This window comes from Equus caballus, chromosome 25, assembly GCF_041296265.1.
Source record: "Equus caballus isolate H_3958 breed thoroughbred chromosome 25, TB-T2T, whole genome shotgun sequence".
Lineage (NCBI taxonomy): Eukaryota > Metazoa > Chordata > Mammalia > Perissodactyla > Equidae > Equus > Equus caballus.
Window position 1 is genome coordinate 47,687,292 of NC_091708.1, and position 17,706 is coordinate 47,704,997.

The 17,706-nt window shown below is 60.9% G+C and overlaps 1 protein-coding gene across 10 annotated transcripts in view; it reads left to right on the forward strand.

The window, feature by feature from the left end:
* The first annotated feature begins 1,904 nt into the window (after positions 1–1,904).
* CACNA1B (calcium voltage-gated channel subunit alpha1 B) overlaps positions 1,905–17,706 on the forward strand; it is a 198,347-nt gene continuing 182,545 nt past the window's right edge. For 7 of the 10 annotated variants that reach the window (XM_070251830.1, XM_070251834.1, XM_070251838.1 and 4 more), the window contains exons 1-3: positions 1,905–2,333; positions 3,259–3,365; positions 6,964–7,103. In XM_070251830.1, coding sequence (XP_070107931.1) covers positions 2,051–2,333; positions 3,259–3,365; positions 6,964–7,103 — 530 coding nt within the window. In that variant the 5' untranslated portion in view covers positions 1,905–2,050. Of the gene's footprint in view, positions 2,335–3,258; positions 3,366–6,963; positions 7,104–17,706 lie in introns of all 10 variants that reach the window. The other 3 variants (XM_023629527.2, XM_070251837.1, XM_070251839.1) reach the window with 2 other exon arrangements.

A 17,706-nucleotide genomic window follows, 5' to 3' on the forward strand; every position in this document is an offset into this window, starting at 1 on the left:
CCCTGGTTTTGTTTGGGGCCACTGTGTGCCCTTCTCAGTGGGTGATGGGGGTCCTAGTCCCCTTGGCCATACATTCACTTCTCTACCCTCTTGAAGCCAGGAGCAGTCACATGGCCCAGGTCTGCCCAACGGAGTTTAAGGAGAAATTTTCTAGGGGAGCTTCTGAGACAACTCTCCTTTGTTATAAAAGGACATCATAGGTTTATTTTAAAAGATGGATGTCCTTTTTATGCCTGCCCCTTCCTTCCTATTTGAGATGGTGTAAAGATGTGATGCCTTGTGCTATGGCAGCTGCCTTGGGCCTTTAGGTGATAAGCATGAGGACAAAAAGTATACGTGGTGAACATGGGAGGCAGGAGGGATGGAAAGAGTCTGTGTTCCTGAAGTGGCATACTTTATGACTTTTTAACAAGTGAGGTTAGAACTATTGTGTAAGCCACTGATAAGTAGCTGGGAATTGGCTGCTTACCTCTGAAAGCATCCTCGGTGATCACACTCTGGCCCCTACAGCCAATTCCCCACTCAGCAGCTAGAGGGACCCTTTCAGACCAGGAGCCAGATGACGACCTTTCTGCTCAGAACTCTCCTGATTTCCCATCACACTCGGAACAGAAGCCAGAGCCAACCTTGGTCTGCACAGCCTGGAGATTGGCGCCCTGGGGCCTCTGCACTCAGTGTCCTGGTCTCGCCTTGCATAGCTCACTTCTCTAAGACATTCAGGTCCATGTCCGCTTGGGGGTCATTTCCTGAAAGAGATCTTTCCTGAGTGGTGGTGCAGAAGCCCTCCGCCACCGTCGCTGGTGATGTTGCTTCCTGGTTCTCTTCTCCCAGCGCTCACTGCTGCCTGGTGCTGCCTGTGGTCTGATTTGCTCTCTGTGTACTGGCAAAGGGGAGTGCCTGGCAGTTGCCTCACCTCCTCTGTCACTCCCCAGGGGTGATTCCCAGAAGTCTTTTTATCCGAACGTTGTGAGGACGGAATGAGCTCCTTGGGTGTGAACCGCGTAGAACAGCGCCAGGCAGAAAGTAACCACTACGAGAACACTTGCCATTCCTTGTATAAGAATGTCAGCTCCTTGAAGGCAGAGCTGGGAGCCTAGCACCCCGCATCGAATCAGGGATTAGTGGAGAGGCTGAACTAACGGATGGATAGATGAAGAGCACACAACAGGCTCTCTTTAAATTTTTGTTGAACGAATCGTGGAACGATGGAATCTCTGAACTGAGATTTTGGAGCTGATTCAGTGTGTGTTGATGGGAAGGCCTAGGATGTGATCGAGGGCCGCGGGGCCCCACGACGGGGTTGTGCATCCTGAAAACCCGAGACCAGGAAGTTGAAAGCATCGTTCATAAGGACGTGGAAGACACCGAAAGGCTGGGTGGAGAGGGGCCGGGAGTCAACATCTTGGAAGAAGCCCGTGGTCCGTAGCGAGGGAAGGGGGCCTGACGATGTGCGGCTGGGAGCCGTGAGGTGTGGAAAGAAACTGGCAACCAGGGGCCTAGCCCTCCCCTATTTGGGCTGAAGCATCTCGAGACTGGTGATGCCGCCTGGGAAGAAAGGAGGCGTCGGTTTGGGCCGCTGAGCACGGCCGTCGATGACTCCCAGCCCCGCCCAGCTCCTGGCCACAGCCGCCCAGTTCAGCATCTGGCCAGCGCCGGACTCCGGCGCGGGGCGGGACGCGCGGAGGGCGCAACCTAACCACCCGCCCAGGCCTGGGGCGCAGCTGGAAGCACCCGGGTGCCGAGGCGCAGCCCCGAGGGCGGGCTGCCGGGACCTGGCTGCTGGGGCAGGGCGGGGGCGGCTGGCCGGGGGCGGGGCGGGAGGGAGCCGGGCGGGCGGGGCCGGCGTGGATTGGGCGGGCTCCGCCACGTGACTGGCCCCTTATAGGGCGTGGTGCGGGGCGGCGGAGTCGGGTGCGGCGGCGGCCGGGCCGGGAGAGGTCTGGTGCTGCTCCGGCGGCTCCGCGGCTGCTCCGCTCCGAGTGCCTGGCGCGACCCGCGCCCTCCCTGCCGGGGCCGCCGGGCCGGGGGATGCGCGCGGCGCCTGGGAGCCATGGTCCGCTTTGGGGACGAGCTGGGCGGACGCTATGGGGGCGCTGGCGGCGGAGAGCGGGCCCGGGGCGGCGGAGCCGGCGGAGCGGGCGGCCCCGGCCCGGGGGGGCTGCAGCCGGGCCAGCGGGTCCTCTACAAGCAGTCGATCGCGCAGCGCGCGCGGACCATGGCGCTGTACAACCCCATCCCGGTCAAGCAGAACTGCTTCACCGTCAATCGCTCGCTGTTCGTCTTCAGTGAGGACAACGTCGTCCGCAAATACGCCAAGCGCATCACCGAGTGGCCATATCCTGCCAGGGGCCGGGGGCCGCCCGAGGTCGTAGGGACAGTGACGGGGCGGCGTCCGCGCCCCGCGGGGTCTGGGAGGGGCGGCCTGGGCGGGCGGCGGGGCTGGGGCCGGTGGCGTGGGGCGCCCAGTGGCCATCTTCCCTGGGCCGGGTGGGGGTGCGACCGGCGAGAGGGGCAGCGGGACGCCGCGGCTCACCGAGGAGGGGGTGGGGCGAGGCTCGAGACTCCTCTCCGCTCGCGTGTGCGTGCGTGTCTGTGTGTGTGTGTGCGTGTGTGTGTGTGTGTGTGTGTGGTCGTGGCGGCGGCGGCGGCTGCAGGAGCAGGGTGGACCCTGGGCGGAGCCCCCTGCCCTGGACTTGGCCTTTCGCTCCCTCGGTCCAGGTGCAGCGTGCGGCCAGCCTCGAGGGCACCCGAGGGCGAATCCGTGTCTTTGTAGGTGTGAGCACCGTGTGGATGCGAGCCCGTGCGCGTGCCTGGCTGCAGGTGCTTGCGCGTGTGTGCGGGCAGTACACGAACCCGGTGCTGCGCGTGCGTGCGTTCGGGTCTCTCGGTACATGCATGTTCACGTGCATGTCGGTACATGTGTCTAGGTCGGCGTGTGTGCCTGCGGGTCCTTCCTCCTGCCTCGCTGGGGGCGCGCAGCCCCCTCTCCAGGGCGCGGGCGGGGCCGCGGAGGAGGCGCTGTCCGCGGTGCTGACGCCCCGGGACGCGCCGAGAGGCTGGCGGTGGCGACTACAGAGGCCCCGCCTCGCGCGGCCCCCGAGGATGAGGGCGGGGAGGGAGGGGAGGGCTCCGGACTGGTCATCCTCAGCTCCTCCGGAGGCGGCCTGAAGCGGCTGCTGCAGTGCGAGCCGTCGGCCTTGGCCTCCTCCCTGCCTCCCCTCCCCCTCGGCGCCTCGCGGCCGGTCCTTAACCCACGCACTCCTTTTGAGTACATGATCCTGGCCACTATCATCGCCAACTGTATCGTGCTGGCACTGGAGCAGCACCTCCCAGACGGGGACAAGACGCCCATGTCCGAGCGGCTGGTGAGTGGGGTGGCTGGTGGGGTGGCAGCAGCTTGTCTGATTCCAGACCCTTAGGATCTGTGGCTGAGGGCAGCTTCCCCAGGCGGGGCAGTCTGGGCAGCTGCCTCTCCTTCAGTGGAGGAAACCGGTAGAACCCGGCAGCTGACACCTCCTTCAAGGGCAGGAGACCTGGGGCAGCCAGCTCAGTCCCTGATGGAGAAGGATGGCAGAGGCCATGTAAGCCAGCAGCTGTTCTGCTCTGTGCCACTAGCTACCCCCACCCCAAATGGGCCATGGCCTTAGGCCTAGGGTGGGGGAAGGGCATTCCTAACGACCCAGGGTCAGGACTGTCAGGCTGTATGTGGGCCCTGGTGAGGGGTGGGCTGTCTGCTCACCCTTCCCCGCTGGGCTCTGATAGTCTTTGGCCCACGTGGTGCAACCTCTCCTTCAGAGTTGTCTTCCCTGCCCCTGCTTGAAACCCTTTCCCCATGGGGCCATCCCCTCCCATGGGGAGCTCTCCTTCCCAGGCTTTCTTCCCAAACATCCTGAATCATTTTCACCCACTCCTGCCGAGAGGTCCACAGCCCTGTGGTGTCCCCCGTTGAAGCACAGAGCCCATGAGAGTCAGGGTGCCAGGGCAGGGTCTCTGGAGGGGCTGAGGCAGAGTGGTGTTTGGAGAGCTGAGCCCTATTTCAAAGGTGAGGCCATGTTCCCTAGCCCCCATCCCTCGCTGCTGCTGTGGCCCCTTTGTGTGGACTGGGTGTGGGCTCCTGGAGACCAGAGAGCCTGAGCCTCAGAGCAGAGAGAAGGAAAAGCAGGTGCAGGCATCCAGTGAGGTCCTGGGGCCTGGCTGGAGAGCTGCTAGAGGCCCTGAGGCCCCCGAGGAGACAACCTCTCCTGGGGCATCCGGCATCCAGAGGCTGATCCCTCTCCCCACACTCTGGCGAGTGGCTGGTCTTCTCCAATCTTCTTTCCCTTGCTTCAGCAAAGACAAGCATTGATGAAACAGGGCCTGTTTGGTGCTTAGTGTGGGCCCTGAACTCCCCTCCCCCCGGCCATCGCAGGCCCTAGATGGGGAAAGGGAGGCAGATAAAGCTGCTCTGGGGGTGCTCACAATTGGGCTGGGCACCAAGAGAAGGCGAGGAAGTGGACAGCCAGGGCAAGGGAGGTTTCATGGAGCAGCCGTTTCTTCAGGCACAGAGAAGGCTGGGGTGGGGGCCACTTTCAGCTGTGGGGCTCAGGGGAGGAGGAGTGTGAAGGGCAGCACGGCCATGCCACGAGGGAAGGAGTGGGATGTGGTCCCTGTGGGCGACTTGCCTAGGTGTGGAGCCAGACGAGGTCGCTTGCCTTCTGTGGGCCCCTTGCCTACTGCATGCTGGTTTTGAGCGTCCACTCTGGAGGCCGGAGAAGAGGGCAAAAGTGAGAGAGAACTGGGGATTCAGGCAGGGAGCCTCTAATACCATGCCAGAGGGCATCGTCCTGTCTCCAAGGCAGTCTGGCTGGCGTAGGGCCGAGGGAATAGGCCGGGGGTGGGGGAGGGGCCACGGGGGCAGGGCAGGCAGGCCAGTGTACGGAGTAGGCTCAGGCTTGTGCCTGCTGGGCAGCAGGCTCGAGTGGGCCAGCCTGGCATCCTGGCAGCTGAGGGAGAGCATCTTTGTGGTGATGGGGGTGGGTACACTTCTAGGCGCTGGGCACTGAGCTGCCGGGAAAACAAGAGGAATGTGCCCCTGGGCTTGGCCTCGGGGCCTGAGGAACCCCAGCTGACCATAGTCCTGTGTGCAGGCAGAGGCCTTGCAGGCCCCTAGAGTGGACAGGAGGTGGAACACAGAGAGTCAGGCCTGGAGAGGAGGGGCAGCGGCGAGTGCAGGGTTCAGGTCTGGATGCTGGTGCTGCTGCCGGGGAGCAGGTAGGGCTGCATAGTGCAGGGGCAGCCTCGTGGATGGGGTGGGGCCCCCACAGCTCCCTCTCTCTGGGAGCTCCACTCCCCACCCGCCCATCAACTCCCTGAGTGACCTTTGGCCTCAGCCTCTAGCTTGCAGTCCTCTCCCACCCCAAGCCCATGGCTGCCTGCCCACCCACCCCTGCCCTAAGTTGCCCCTTAGCCGCTGTGGTTACGGGTGGGGCTGAGGGGAAGAGCTGTGAGGAGAGGGGTCTCCCAGCTCTGGCCTGCTCATCTCCTGTCTGTCCAGAAGCTTTCTGTGAAGATCTGTTTGCTGGGGCCCAGCTGTTCCCCCGGGGCAGTTAGTCAGTAGCCTCTTCCCTCGAAGAGAGGGGACCCTCCAACTAAACTAGACCAGAAGCCTCTTGGGGGATGATCCCCATCATGAGTCAGCATCAGGGTGGCAGGATGGGAGAGCTGGGTTTTGAGGGGCACTTGACTGCTTGGGCCCCTGGGGGCGGAGGCTTCCGCTCAGGCTGAGGGTACACCAGGTTGTGTGGGGAGAACCCTTGAGGGCTAGGATTCTTGGGGGAGGAAGGCTGCTGGTCCTGAGTGGGAACTGGCAGCATCCACGGGGAGCCAGCCTGGCACCCCCTCATCTGCAGCCCCGAGATGGCCGGCCCCCAGCCCTGGCAGGGCAGAGCAGCCTCTGAAGGGCAGTTCCTCCTGTGGCTCGGGACAGTCCTGAGGGCAAACCCTCCCCACCACCGCTTTGTCTGCTCCTTCAGGAAGCAGCCCTGAGTGCAGGCAGCTGCAGACGCCGACCCTCCCCGTGCGCCCATGCGCCCCCTGGGCTGGCTCCCTGGGACTCACCTGCACATAGGCTCTCTCTGCCACCCTCCCCAAGTGTGTTATGCCCCTGGTCACTTGCCACACCGTCTGTGCGTGTCTCCATGTGATGTCCTCCTCCCCAAGCTCCTAGAGCTGGTCCCCCACCTTGCTCAGCACCAGAGGGGCCTGGCCCCAGTTGGTGCTCTGTTGACTGAGTGACAGATGCAAGCTTGTGCAGGGGGAGGGGCACTGCCATCTCCTGCCTCCGTTCCTTTGCTCGCACTGTTCCCTCCAGCTGGAATTCTTTTCCTTGCCACTCTCCAGAAGCTCCCTGAGGTCTGGCCCTGTTTGCTCCCACCAAGAGTTACACGTTTTATTATCCAGAAGATGTGTGTTGAATGAATAAACAGGGTCTGGGCCCTGCTCTGGGGAGTTGGGCCTTACCCACGCAGCCTGTGTGGTGGTGGAGCCCAGGACCAGACCCAGATGGTCTCTGGGTTTGAATCTGGTGCCTCGAACAAGCTGGGAGTCTCTGACCCAGTTCCTTCATGTCTCTGTGCCTCAGTTTCCTCTAGAATGGGGATGATGATAGCACTTAATGGGGTGGGGCATTGAAAGGATTACCCTAGTTGTTGCAGAAAAAGCCCACAAATGCTGTTGTTTTCGTCATTATTGCTTCCCCTGACCCAGGGCCCTTCCTGCTGTGACCGAGAGACGTTCCCTGTTAGGCGAACACAGCAGAGGAGCAGATGGGGCCCTGACAAAGAGCCAAGGTGGAGAAGTCGGGGTGTTGCACCGGGTAGGGCCTCGCAGCTGGGACAGTGGCATCCTCGCCAGCCTGCCCTGCCTGTTGCCCTGGCCTGCTGCCCGCGAGGGTGGTGGCGACCTCAGCTCTGTGCTTCTCCTCAGGATGACACGGAGCCCTACTTCATCGGCATCTTCTGCTTCGAGGCGGGCATCAAGATCCTCGCTCTGGGCTTCGTCCTCCACAAGGGCTCCTACCTGCGCAACGGCTGGAACGTCATGGACTTCGTGGTGGTTCTCACAGGGTAGGCGGCTGGGCCTGGGGGTGCCCTCTGCGTGGGGCTAGCGGTTGGGCAGCCGTGTCCACACTGGTGGCCCCATAGCCCTGCCCGGGATGGGCGGGTGTGGGAGCAGGTGGCTGTGTGGGAGGAAATCTCTGATTGCGTCCTGTGTGGGACAGGGTTGTTTCTCCCTGCGAGGTGCCCGTGCTGAGATCTGTGTTCAGGTGACTTTGCTTACAGAGCCACAGGGGTGGGGCCCTGGTTCTGTGGCCATGTCACAGTGGGGAGGGGTTTCCCAGGACAGTGGAGGGCGCTGGGCCTTATTTTGTAAATCCTGGGCTCCAGCCTTGTCTCTGTGGGCCTACGACCTGGGAGAGGCATTTTCACGTGTCTGAGCTGTTTTCTGCATGAGACCACAGCAGAAACGTCTTCCTGGAGCTGGGGCTGCTCTTGGTCGAGCCTCTGCACAGGAGGTGTTTTCAGTTTCTGGCTCCAGGAAGGTGTACATCAGTGTCTCACCCACCACTTTCCTCCTCAAATGGACCCTGAGGATTACCAGCTTGAGATCCACAAAACAACCCAGGAGATCTAGAAAGCCGACTTGGGGATGGGCCGGGTGGCAGCAGGCAGAGCAGCGCCCTGCTCCTCGTCGCTGAGCACCCCCCCCCCCCCCACCCCGCCGACATTCAGGGCTTCAGTCTCTTGCTCTGTGGGATGGGTCCTGTAGGGCGCGGCACTGTGTGGCTGAAGGCTCAGGCTGAGCCTGTTGCTCCAGCGCTGGGGGTGGCGGTGAGCGCTTGGGGAATTTACTCCTCAGAACCTGTTTGCACAGCCCAAGTCCCAGAGGGCCCACCCTGGGCCAAGGACTGCAGTCTGTTCTTTCTTGGAGCCTCACGGTCCTGGGGAGGCCCTGAGCACAGACTGGAGAGGAGGGAGCGGGCCCCACTGCAGCCCAGAACACTCCGCCCGAGGGAGGGGTGCCGGGCCTCGGTGCCCAGTGACCCCCAGCCTGCCTCGGCCAGGTGAGTGGTGCGCAGAGGTGGTCTGGGCTGAAGGCGGAGGAGGGAGGAGGCGACTGTGGAAGCCCCTGGGCCTAGGGCTCGGGCCTCCATGGGCTCCTGCCTGTGGGGAAGAAACACACTTGGCTAAGTGGCCTCTGGGCTCCTGACTGAGGCCCTCAGAGTGGGCCGCCCTCAGTCACCTGCCCCTTCTGCTCAAGCTGCTGATAGCTGGGCCTCGGGGGTGTCTGTGGCGTGACGGAGCTGCCTGTGTGCTGTGCCTCATCCTTTTCCCTCGGTCCTTGGCCTGTCACCAGCACTGTCGGGATGGGAGCCTCTGAAATCGGAATTCATAGGTTTTCTGGGCAACTTTCTGATTTCTGTTCCATTTTCTACAATGACTGAGAAGGGAAGGGAGTGGGGAGACTTCTGCTGGGAAATGGGGTTCCTCAGTGTGCGGGGTGCTGTCCACGACTGCCTGCTGTTGGCGATGCTCTCTCCCCACAGTGGGTGTGGCATCAGGGACATTTATGGAAAGCCTCTGAGGCTCTGTGGAGACTCATGCTCCCACCAATGACGCTGGTGGGGAGGCTAGGGGTGAGTGTGGCCCCTCGGAGGGCACGGTGCTCCCCACGGTCCAGTGGGCACTGTGCGAGGTGTCGAGGAGTGTCACGGGCTGTTTATATCTCTCTCCCTCCCTCTAGATGCCAGTCCCTGAGGACAAGAACAGAGTCTTATTTTTCAAGATGTCCCCAGAGCCTAGCTTGGGGTGGCCCCCGGAGGGGCCAGGGCACGTTGGCTGAATTAGTGGGTTATCGAAGCGCCAGTGCTCTGTGTTTGGGCCAACTGGGAGCTGGGCGGGTGGTGGGACCCTGCCTGCCTGGATGCTGCCATGTCGCCATGTGTTTGGGCTGCGGGGAGCCTGTGGGGAGGCCGAGGAGCCCCCACCAACACCTGGGCAGGACCCATGGGTCTTCCAACAGCACATCCTGATTCCAGGTCCTGGGAGCCTATGTCCCCCAGCAAGGGCTGGGAGAAGCCTTCGTAGGGTGGGGCACGCCGGCTGCGCTCCCTTGCCATTGTCCACACTCCTGGGCACAGGAGAGAACGGGAGGGGCTCACCTTCCTGGGAGCTCCAGCAAGAGGGTCCCAAGGGTCCTGAGACCTTAACTTTGCCCCCCTGCCCTGGCCTAGGAGGTCCCTTCCTCTTCCTCTCTCTTCTTCCCTGTTTCTTCACCCCTCCCTCTCCTACCTCTGCTGCTCTCCTTTTCTTCACGAGGACGTCTGTCCCCCCTCTGTCTCTCTCCCTGTTTCCGTCTGTGTCTCCCCGTCCCTCCTTCCCATCCTGTTTCTTTGTCTCCCTGACTCTCTGTGTGTCTCTCGCCCTCCGTCTCCCTCCTTAATCTCTTCGTCTCTGTCTCTGTGTTTCAAAGCTTCTCTGCCTCTCTGACCTGTTATCTTTTCTTCCACCCCGCCCCCGCCCTGTCTCTCTATTTCTTTCCCTCTTTGTGTCTGTTGCTTTGTGTTTTTTGCTTTTTCTCTCCCATACTTCCTGTGTCTTTCTCTCTTCTGCTCTGTTCTGTGTTTCTCGTCTGGGTCAGTCTCTGCTCTCCCCAGAGGTGGCACTCGGCTGGGAGGGGAGCCCCCAGGTGAGGAGGGTGATCTGCATCCCACGGGGGCACACACGCTGGCCCAGAGACACATTGGGGGTGGGAGCTTGTGAACCTGTGTGTGCATGTGTGTGTTCATGTGTGTATGTCTGCATGACCACGGAGGCCCTGGGTCTGTTTTGGGGTGAGTGAGTGCTGACCCTTGGGAATCAGGGAAGAACCCTGAGCTGAGGTCCCTGTGGGCAGCCATGGGGGGGCCTTATTTCTCGTTATTTTGTTGTTTTTAATTAGGGTTTACTTAATTGGTGCTCAGAGGGCTGGAGGCCCATGGGGGAGGGGAGGCCTTCTGGCGGGGAGGCCCTGTCGCCTGGCAGAGCTGGCTGGTCTCCAGAGGCCAGCTGGGGTCCCTTTTGCTTCTGGGGTGCTGTACAGGTCGGGGAAGTGCCCTGGGTGGGACGGGCCCACCCTGCATCAGGGAAGCCTCTTGGCTGCATATACTCCTGCACCCTTGGCGTTGGGGTCGGGGCAGGACCCGTCCTGGCTCCACAGGAGCGAGCCGTTCCGCCTGGCATCCCTCCGCCCACCCTGCTGTCCATGTGTCTGTCTGGCCACTTGAGCTGCTGTCTTCTGATGCTCCCCCCACCCATTTGTCATTCTTTAATCACTCGTTTATTCAAGATTTGCTGAGCTTCTGCCAGGCACTGAGGACACAGCAGTGAATGGGACCACGTGCCTGCCCTGGGGGCTGCGTTCCAGGGGAGGCGCCCTGTGACTGTGCATGGTGCTGACCTGGGACGCTTATCGCTGAGCGTCTGCCTCCCACCGCCCCTTCCCTGGACGTGCGCTCCACAAGACAGTTCTTCATGGCTACTCGTGGTACCTGGGTAGGCGCCCTGGAAGCCCGCGCTGCAGAAGGAAGCACCATGCGTCCTTTTCCCATGTGGAAGAGGCGTGAGGAAGGGGTCTTGGCTGGGAGGTGGCTTCTTTGTGTCGCATGGTCAGAGTAGGCACCAGGACCGAGTGGCTTCTGAAGGACATGAGGGGCTGAGCCCTAGCTACTGGAGAGAGGCCATAGCTGGAGGTGCCAGCACCAGGACACAGGTGTGTTGGTGGCCTTTAGAGCCTGAGACAGGCAGGCTCCCCGCGGAGTGGGGATCATGGGGGAGGCGCTCCCCTGAGTGGCCGGGAGCCCTGTGCTGATGGCCGGGGCTCGCCCGTGAGGTGGTGGATGTGTTTCAGGAGTGGGGAGGAGGATGGACAGGTAAGCGCGGCATTCATCGACTGGCATGTGATGGGTTCTGGCTAAGAGCTTGCTGGAAAGGCTCCCACAGGAATAGGGGCCTTGAACACCTGTAGGCAGTTCTTCTACATTCTAGGGACTTTTGCAGCAAATTGGGACAGAGAGGTAGGGCAGTGGCAGGGGGAGCTGGAGGGCAGGTGGCTTTTATTAAGTTAGGGCTACTGCCTGTGTGCTGGTGGGCATGGTCCAGGAGGCCAGGACTAGTGGACAATGCAGACAGAAAGTGCTGGAGCGATGTCCTGGAGCAGAAGAGGGACCCAGGACCCCGGGGTCCACGCCTGTCTATCCATAGGGGCAGGAGCTGGAGGAGGAGCTGAATGTGTGTGCTTGGGTTGGCAGATGAGAAGGAAGGGATATTGCAGAAATTCTCCTCTGTGTCTGTTTCCATTGAACCAGGAGGTAAGCGCATCAGTGGAGATGTGATGTGGGAAAAGGTTAGAGGTTGATGCATGAGGACATAGGATGAGATGGGGGCCCAGAGGAAGGGAGAGGGACCGAAGGCATGAATGAATGAATGAAGAATGAGTGAATGAGGAGACCTCTTTGCCTGCATCCCAGCTTTTCACCTCTTCTTCGGCTCCCTCTCTGCTCCTCTCCCTCCTTCACCCTTTACCCATCTGGCCCTGTGGGAGGTGGGTGTTGAATGCTCTGGCTGCTGGGGCACAGCAGCGAGCTGGAGGCTGCCTTCTTCCGGGAGAGACAGTGAAGAAACAATGCACCATGCGGGGCAGTGAGCAGCAGAAGGCTCGGGTAGGTTGGGGATAAGTTTGTCCTTTCACTGGGATCTGGAAAGGTCCCTGAGAAGCATCTTGAGCAGAGGAGCAGGCAAGAGGGGTAGTGGGTCTGGGCAAACCCAGGAGGAGGGACAGAGTGCAGATGCAGAGCAGTCTCAGAGGCCACTGGAGGCTCTCGGTGCAGGGACTGGTGCTGGGTGCAGAGCCGACAGCAGGAACCAGAACCCAGCTGGAGGCGAGGGGCTCTTGGGCCTGGTGGAGCTGGCGCAAGTCCTGGTCTAGTCTCTTGCCCACAGGCAACCCTCTGGCACCTCTGAGTGTGGCATCCACGTCCCCAGCCCATCTGTAATTGGCCCATGTGTGTCTGGCCTCCCGGTGCTGTCCCCACATCACTGCCTCCACCCTCCCAATCCCCTCTGAAGACCCCATCCCACCCTTTGGTCCTGAGGGGTTGATTCCAGCTGGGAGTCGGGGCAGGGGCAGGGTCCCCTCAGACCCTGGGGACTTCTTCCTACTGGCAGAGAACCCCAGAATCCTGAAGCTCTGAGTGTCGTACCCCCCACCCCAGTCATGGCCCCAGCCTGGTGCTTTCCTTCCTGGTCTTTAGGGACAGCAGAGAAAGGTGTCCCAGCTCAGGCAGGTGGCTCCCCGAGGGGACATTTCCAAACACAGCTTCTCGTTCTGCTCCAAATTAAACTGGGATTTCTCTCCAGGACATGTAATTAGAGCTCAGAGTCCTCTCTCCCGGGACTGGCCTCCTGCGGGAAGGAGAGAGGGTGTGCGGGCTGGTTTGCTTAGGGAGGGCCGTCTGGTCCTGGGCTCGCCCCTCCACAGTCGGGGTGCCTGCTGCTTCCTCTCCTTTTGGGCGTGTGGACACAGGCTGCTCCCTGGGTGCCGGGGAGGCCTGGCTGAGAGAGGTGATGGAAGGGCAGGAAAGCACTCTGGGAGGAAGAGGACACCAGCTCTGGGCCAGAGGGCTCCAGCAGGCGTGGGCTGAGGTGAGTGGTGACACGGTCCAAGTATGGAGGCCAGGGAGGCTGTGCCTTGCTGTGGGTGACCACTGACTTCATACCTGATTGTGGGGTGACTCTGTCCAATTTTGAGGTGACAAGAGACACAAGGTCTGAGTGACCATTGACATTGGGTTTGGGCGTGGGCTGACCCTGGTGTATGTCTGAGCCTGGGCATTCGAGCAGTGTCATGTTCAGCCATCAGAGCCAGCTCCATGTAGGCTCTTCCCCATCCTGTGACTGTGGTCCTGCAGGTGGGGTCTGATACTGGTCAGTTAGGGGTCTGCTGGGGGGGGTCCTTTGATGCTGGTCAGTTAGGGGTCTGCTGGGGGGGGTCCTTTGATGCTGGTCACTTAAGGGTTTGCTGGGGGCATCCTTTGATGCTGGTCAGTTCAGGGTTTGCTGGGGTGGTCCTCTGATGCTGGTCTGGTTGGGGGTTTACTTGGGGGCGTCTCTGATGCTGGTCTGGTTAGGGGTCTGCTGGGAGGTGTCCTCTGATGCTGATCTGGTTGGGGGTTTGCTTAGGGTGGTGTCTCTGATGCCTGGTCAGTTAGGGGTTTGCTGAGGGGGTCCTTTGATGCTGTTCAGTTAGGAGTTTGCTGGGGGGTCCTCTGGTGCTGGTCTGGCTAGGGGTTTGCTTGGGGGGGTCCTCTGAGGCTCGTCTGGTTGGGGGTTTGCTTGGGGGGGTCTGATTCCTGGTCATTTAGGTGTCTGCTGGAGTGGGGGGCGCCTTTGATGCTGGTCTGGTTGGATGTTTGCTGGATTTCTTGCCCATCTCCTCCTGAGGCTGGAAACTGCCCTCTCAACATGGACCCCCTCAACATGTGCTGAGACCAGGGGGAGGAGACTGAGTTCTGACAAGTGGCCCCTGGAGCAGCAGAGGGAGGCTGTCTGGAGGGGGTCTGAGGTTGGGGTCCCTCCAGGCAGCATCCATGGAGCGTCACTGGTGATTCACAGCAGGTCTGGCTGGGGCTCTGCAAGCCCTCGAGTGCTGTGGTGTCCTGGAGAGCTCCACTCCGAAGTGCTGCCCAGTGCCAGGTGCCTGCCTCCTGCCATGGCCTCCACTGGGCCTCCGGGGCCCTGAAGACAGGCCAGAGCCCTGTGCTGGATTATGTAATGTCCGAGGGTGGTGAGTGGGGTGGAATCCTGGCCTCCCTGGGCACGCGCCCCGGGGCTGGGTATTCATGGAGGACCAGCTCCCTCCTGCTGCTTGCTCTCTCTTGGTGTCTCCCCTCCCCATCTTCCTCTGTTTTAGGATTCTTTACACTGTCCCCTGGGGGTAGGGGTGGCCAGAGCCAGGCTCCTCTTGGGCAGGACGTGGGGTCCAGACTGCCCGGCCTCAGACCTGGAGCTCCGCTGAGCTATGTTGTGCAGTGGGCAGCTGATCCCAGGCCTCAGGCTCTGGCCCTGGCATGTCCCAAAGGCTGGCTGGGGTCCACTCTCCGGCTCGTGTCCCCATGTGTGGTGGTGGGCTGGAGGGTGGGCAGCTGCTGGGCAGGAGCATCAGGTCAGTGTGCAGATGCCTGGGGGTCTCTGCACAACCCCAGGGGTTCCTCTTACCCTGAGGGCATACTGGCCATTCTCGCTGCAGACCTGTTGCCTTGGAGCCCAGAGCAGAGATGCCCCAGGCCCAGATGTCACAGGCCTCCCCAGGGAAAAAGGGGCACACAGTAGGAGGAGGGAGCAAGGTTTCAGCTGGACCCAGAGAAGGACTTTCTGTCATTCACAGGGGCCTAGGCTCTTTGCCCCTGAGGCAGGTGTGGTCCCCAGGGCCCAGTGAGGGGCTGGACAGAGAGATCTGTTCTTCACCCACTTTTCTGGCAGTTACTGGGCCCCCATGTGCCAGGAACTTGCTGGGGATGCTGGAACTCCACCCCATGGGCTCCCCTTTCTGCTGACAGATGAGGTCTGCAGTGCCCAGGGCCCCGTCTGACTGCACCCTGAGCTCTGTCAGGCCCCAGGCTGGGCTCCCTGTGCGGTGAGTTCTGTAGGTATGCTCAGAGTCCCCCTCACTCCCGGCCCTGCCTCAGAGCCACTCAGGGATCCCCCTGAGAGGATCAGTCAGAGGACCACATCCTGAGCAGCTGTTGTCTGTGCTGGAGGAAAGGCCGGACCAGGCCACAGTGGCCAGTGGCCTCTGGGTTCCGTTCTGAGTGAGCCTCAAAGCCTCGGAGGCCGGATCAGGGGAGTCTCAGCCCAAGGTTCACTCAGTTCCACCAAGAGGGGCAGTGGGAGGATGGAGAGGTGGGCAGTGTAGCCTAGGAGCATCAGTCCAGTCCTGGCTTGTGGAACGGACGTAGGTGCTGGAAGGCAGCTTCTGGGAAGAGGGGGGACTCAGCCATGGGGAGGGGCGAGGGTGGGAGGGCTCGGGTGGTAGCAGGGGCATGTGCTGCTCTGGGCCCTGTGGTCTGCCCACTGCAGAGTGGCGGGCAGGGGGCAGCCCGACTGAGCTGTCAGAGCCCATGGGCTGCTCCCCATCTTGGGTCTGTGGCTGGTGGGCTGGAGAGGCGTGGCCAGAGTTCTGAGACGGGCTGTAAATTAGTCGCCAACATTTAAGAAGAAGGAGCTTTTACATAAAAATCCATGTTTCCTTCTTGCTTGGGAGAAGTCCCTGGAGCCTCCAGTCCCTCTGAGACAGACACCAGCGTCTTGTCTGCTGGACCCGGGAAGCCGCCCGAGGTGGGTGCTTGAGGCTCTTGAAGGGCTGTCCCCTCTGTTGGCCCCCCTCTGAGGCTCAGGCTTGGGGGTTCTGCTCCCCAGAGCTGCTGCAGCCCAGTGCCCACAGGTCCCAGCCTGGCATGCCTCTGTGGAGGTGGCTGAGGGTAACTGCTCATGTATCCTGAGGCTGGTTCACCTGCAGAGGTCACAGGAGGTCCAGTTTGTGCCTGGTGAGGGCGGGAGCCTTCAGGCATGGGTGGTGGACATACCTGCAGCTGTATGGGCAGGTGGCCCACAGATTAATCTAAGGCCTATAGAATCTGGCTTTAGATTCTCTTTTGCTGCTCAGCTCCAGGCTGCTCCCCTCACCATCCCCCTGTTTCACGCTGGTGAGCCCAGAGCTGCAAATTCACACCGAGGTGAGAATGGTTGCTAATGTCTTGTCGCGTTACTAGGCCTGGAGCCAAAGCTGGTCCCTGAGCTGGAGAAGGGTGGGAGAGCAGGTTCAAGGTTGGGGGGGGTTCACCTCCAGCTGTGCTCCCTGGCCTTCCCTGGCCCCAGGCCCTTCTTGGGCTGGGCGGGTGCAGGGGGCTGCTGGGCCAGGCAGGGCAGGGTTCTTCCCCCACCCTGCGTGCCCTCTGGCCCATCTCCACTCCAGTCTGCAGTCAGACAGACCTAGAACTGGCAGATTCCCAGTAGGTCACACATAACAAGCCCCCAGGTGCCCTGTGATCAGCCCTGCCAGCCCTTCTCTGCTCTCCCACTGTGCTCGCCTCGGCTCTCCAGGCCTCAGTGTCTCGGCTCCTCCCTGGGGAGGCCCTCCTAGGAACCCCCATCACACCAGCCAATGGCACTCTCTCCCTGGTCCCCTTTCCCGGCCTGTGGGGGCCTGGTCCTCCTGCTCCCTGTTGAATGGGGGTGATGGTGTCCTCTTGTTACCGAAACCAGAGTGGATGTGTTTCCTGGCGAGTTAGATCAGACTCCACGGAAGTAGTTGTCTCACAAAGGCAGGCATATTTGCAGCAAACAGGAGACCCCGAAGAATCATTTCCAGAGACATGGCGTCCCCAAACAACGGGAAGCAGGGACATTTATTTGGGATGGGGAATGAATATTCAAAAGGAAGAGGTGGGTATCGTCTTGCGCAGGCTGTTGGAAAACGTGATTCCGTGTACACTGCAGGTAGTGGTAGCAAGGCCTAAGCGCCTCCTGGAGAGATCTTAGCCTTAAAAATAAGGCAAAGGTCACAGACAAGCTCTCATGGCGAGGCCTGGTCTGGTTCTGGGTGGCTGGTGATGGCATCTCCTTAACACAAGGAAAGGAAAAAAAATAATTTGGAAAAACAGTTAAAATATCCAAACCCACCCTTGAGTTCCTTGGGGCAACTAGCCGGTGACACTCTCCAGCTCCTACCCACTTTCTCCGCCTGGCTGACCTCTCTTCCCCGTTTTCTAACCCCAAGAGGTCCCCCTCCTCTGGCTCGCTTGCTCCACGGTGTCCCCGTCGTCTCTCTGCTGATGGTCTTGTTCCCTCGAAGGACTGTGTGTTAGTCAGCTTGGGACGCCACAAACGCCTAACCTACAGGCGTTTACTGTCCCACAGTTATGGAGACTGGAAGTCCAGGATCAAGGTGCCCATAGGGTTGGTTTTGGTGAGGGCTCACGTGGCCCCTTCTCTGTGTGTGCAGAGAGAGAGAGGTCTCTGTGTCCCCTCCTGTTCTTATAGGACACCAGCCCTGTCGGATTGGGGCCCACCCTGATGACCTCCTTTAACTGTATTATCTCCCAAGGGCCCCAACAGTATAGTCACATTGGGGGTTAGGGCTGCAACATAGGAATTTTGTGGGGGACACAATTCAGTCCTAAGCGACTGTGCTTGGACTCCAGGCTCCTCTGGACAAGCCTCTGTCTGACTCCGTCACCATCATCCCCCAATCCTAGTGTGCAGCAAGCGCTCACTAAATACTGTGGTGTTGGGAGAACAGGGAGCCCACCTTGGCCCGCATGGGCACAGGGTGGTGATGTGACTGATCGGGGGCACTGAGGGCTGCAGGGCAGGGTGGGTTTGTGGCTCCTAGGCCCAGCTGGCTGTGGCTGCTGTATGGGGGCCCTGGTTAGATATTGTAGGATCCATCATCGCTCCTCTCTCCTCTCACCCTTCTTCTGACTGTGGGTCCTTTCTCATTCCTTCTGGGTCATCAGTCTGTGCTCCCAACAGAGCCACAGCGGCAGTAGGAGCAACAAGCACCTAGAATGGGCTAAAGGCAGGACTTCCCACCCATCCTAGGACACCCGTGCCGCCCCCCCTCCATGGGCAC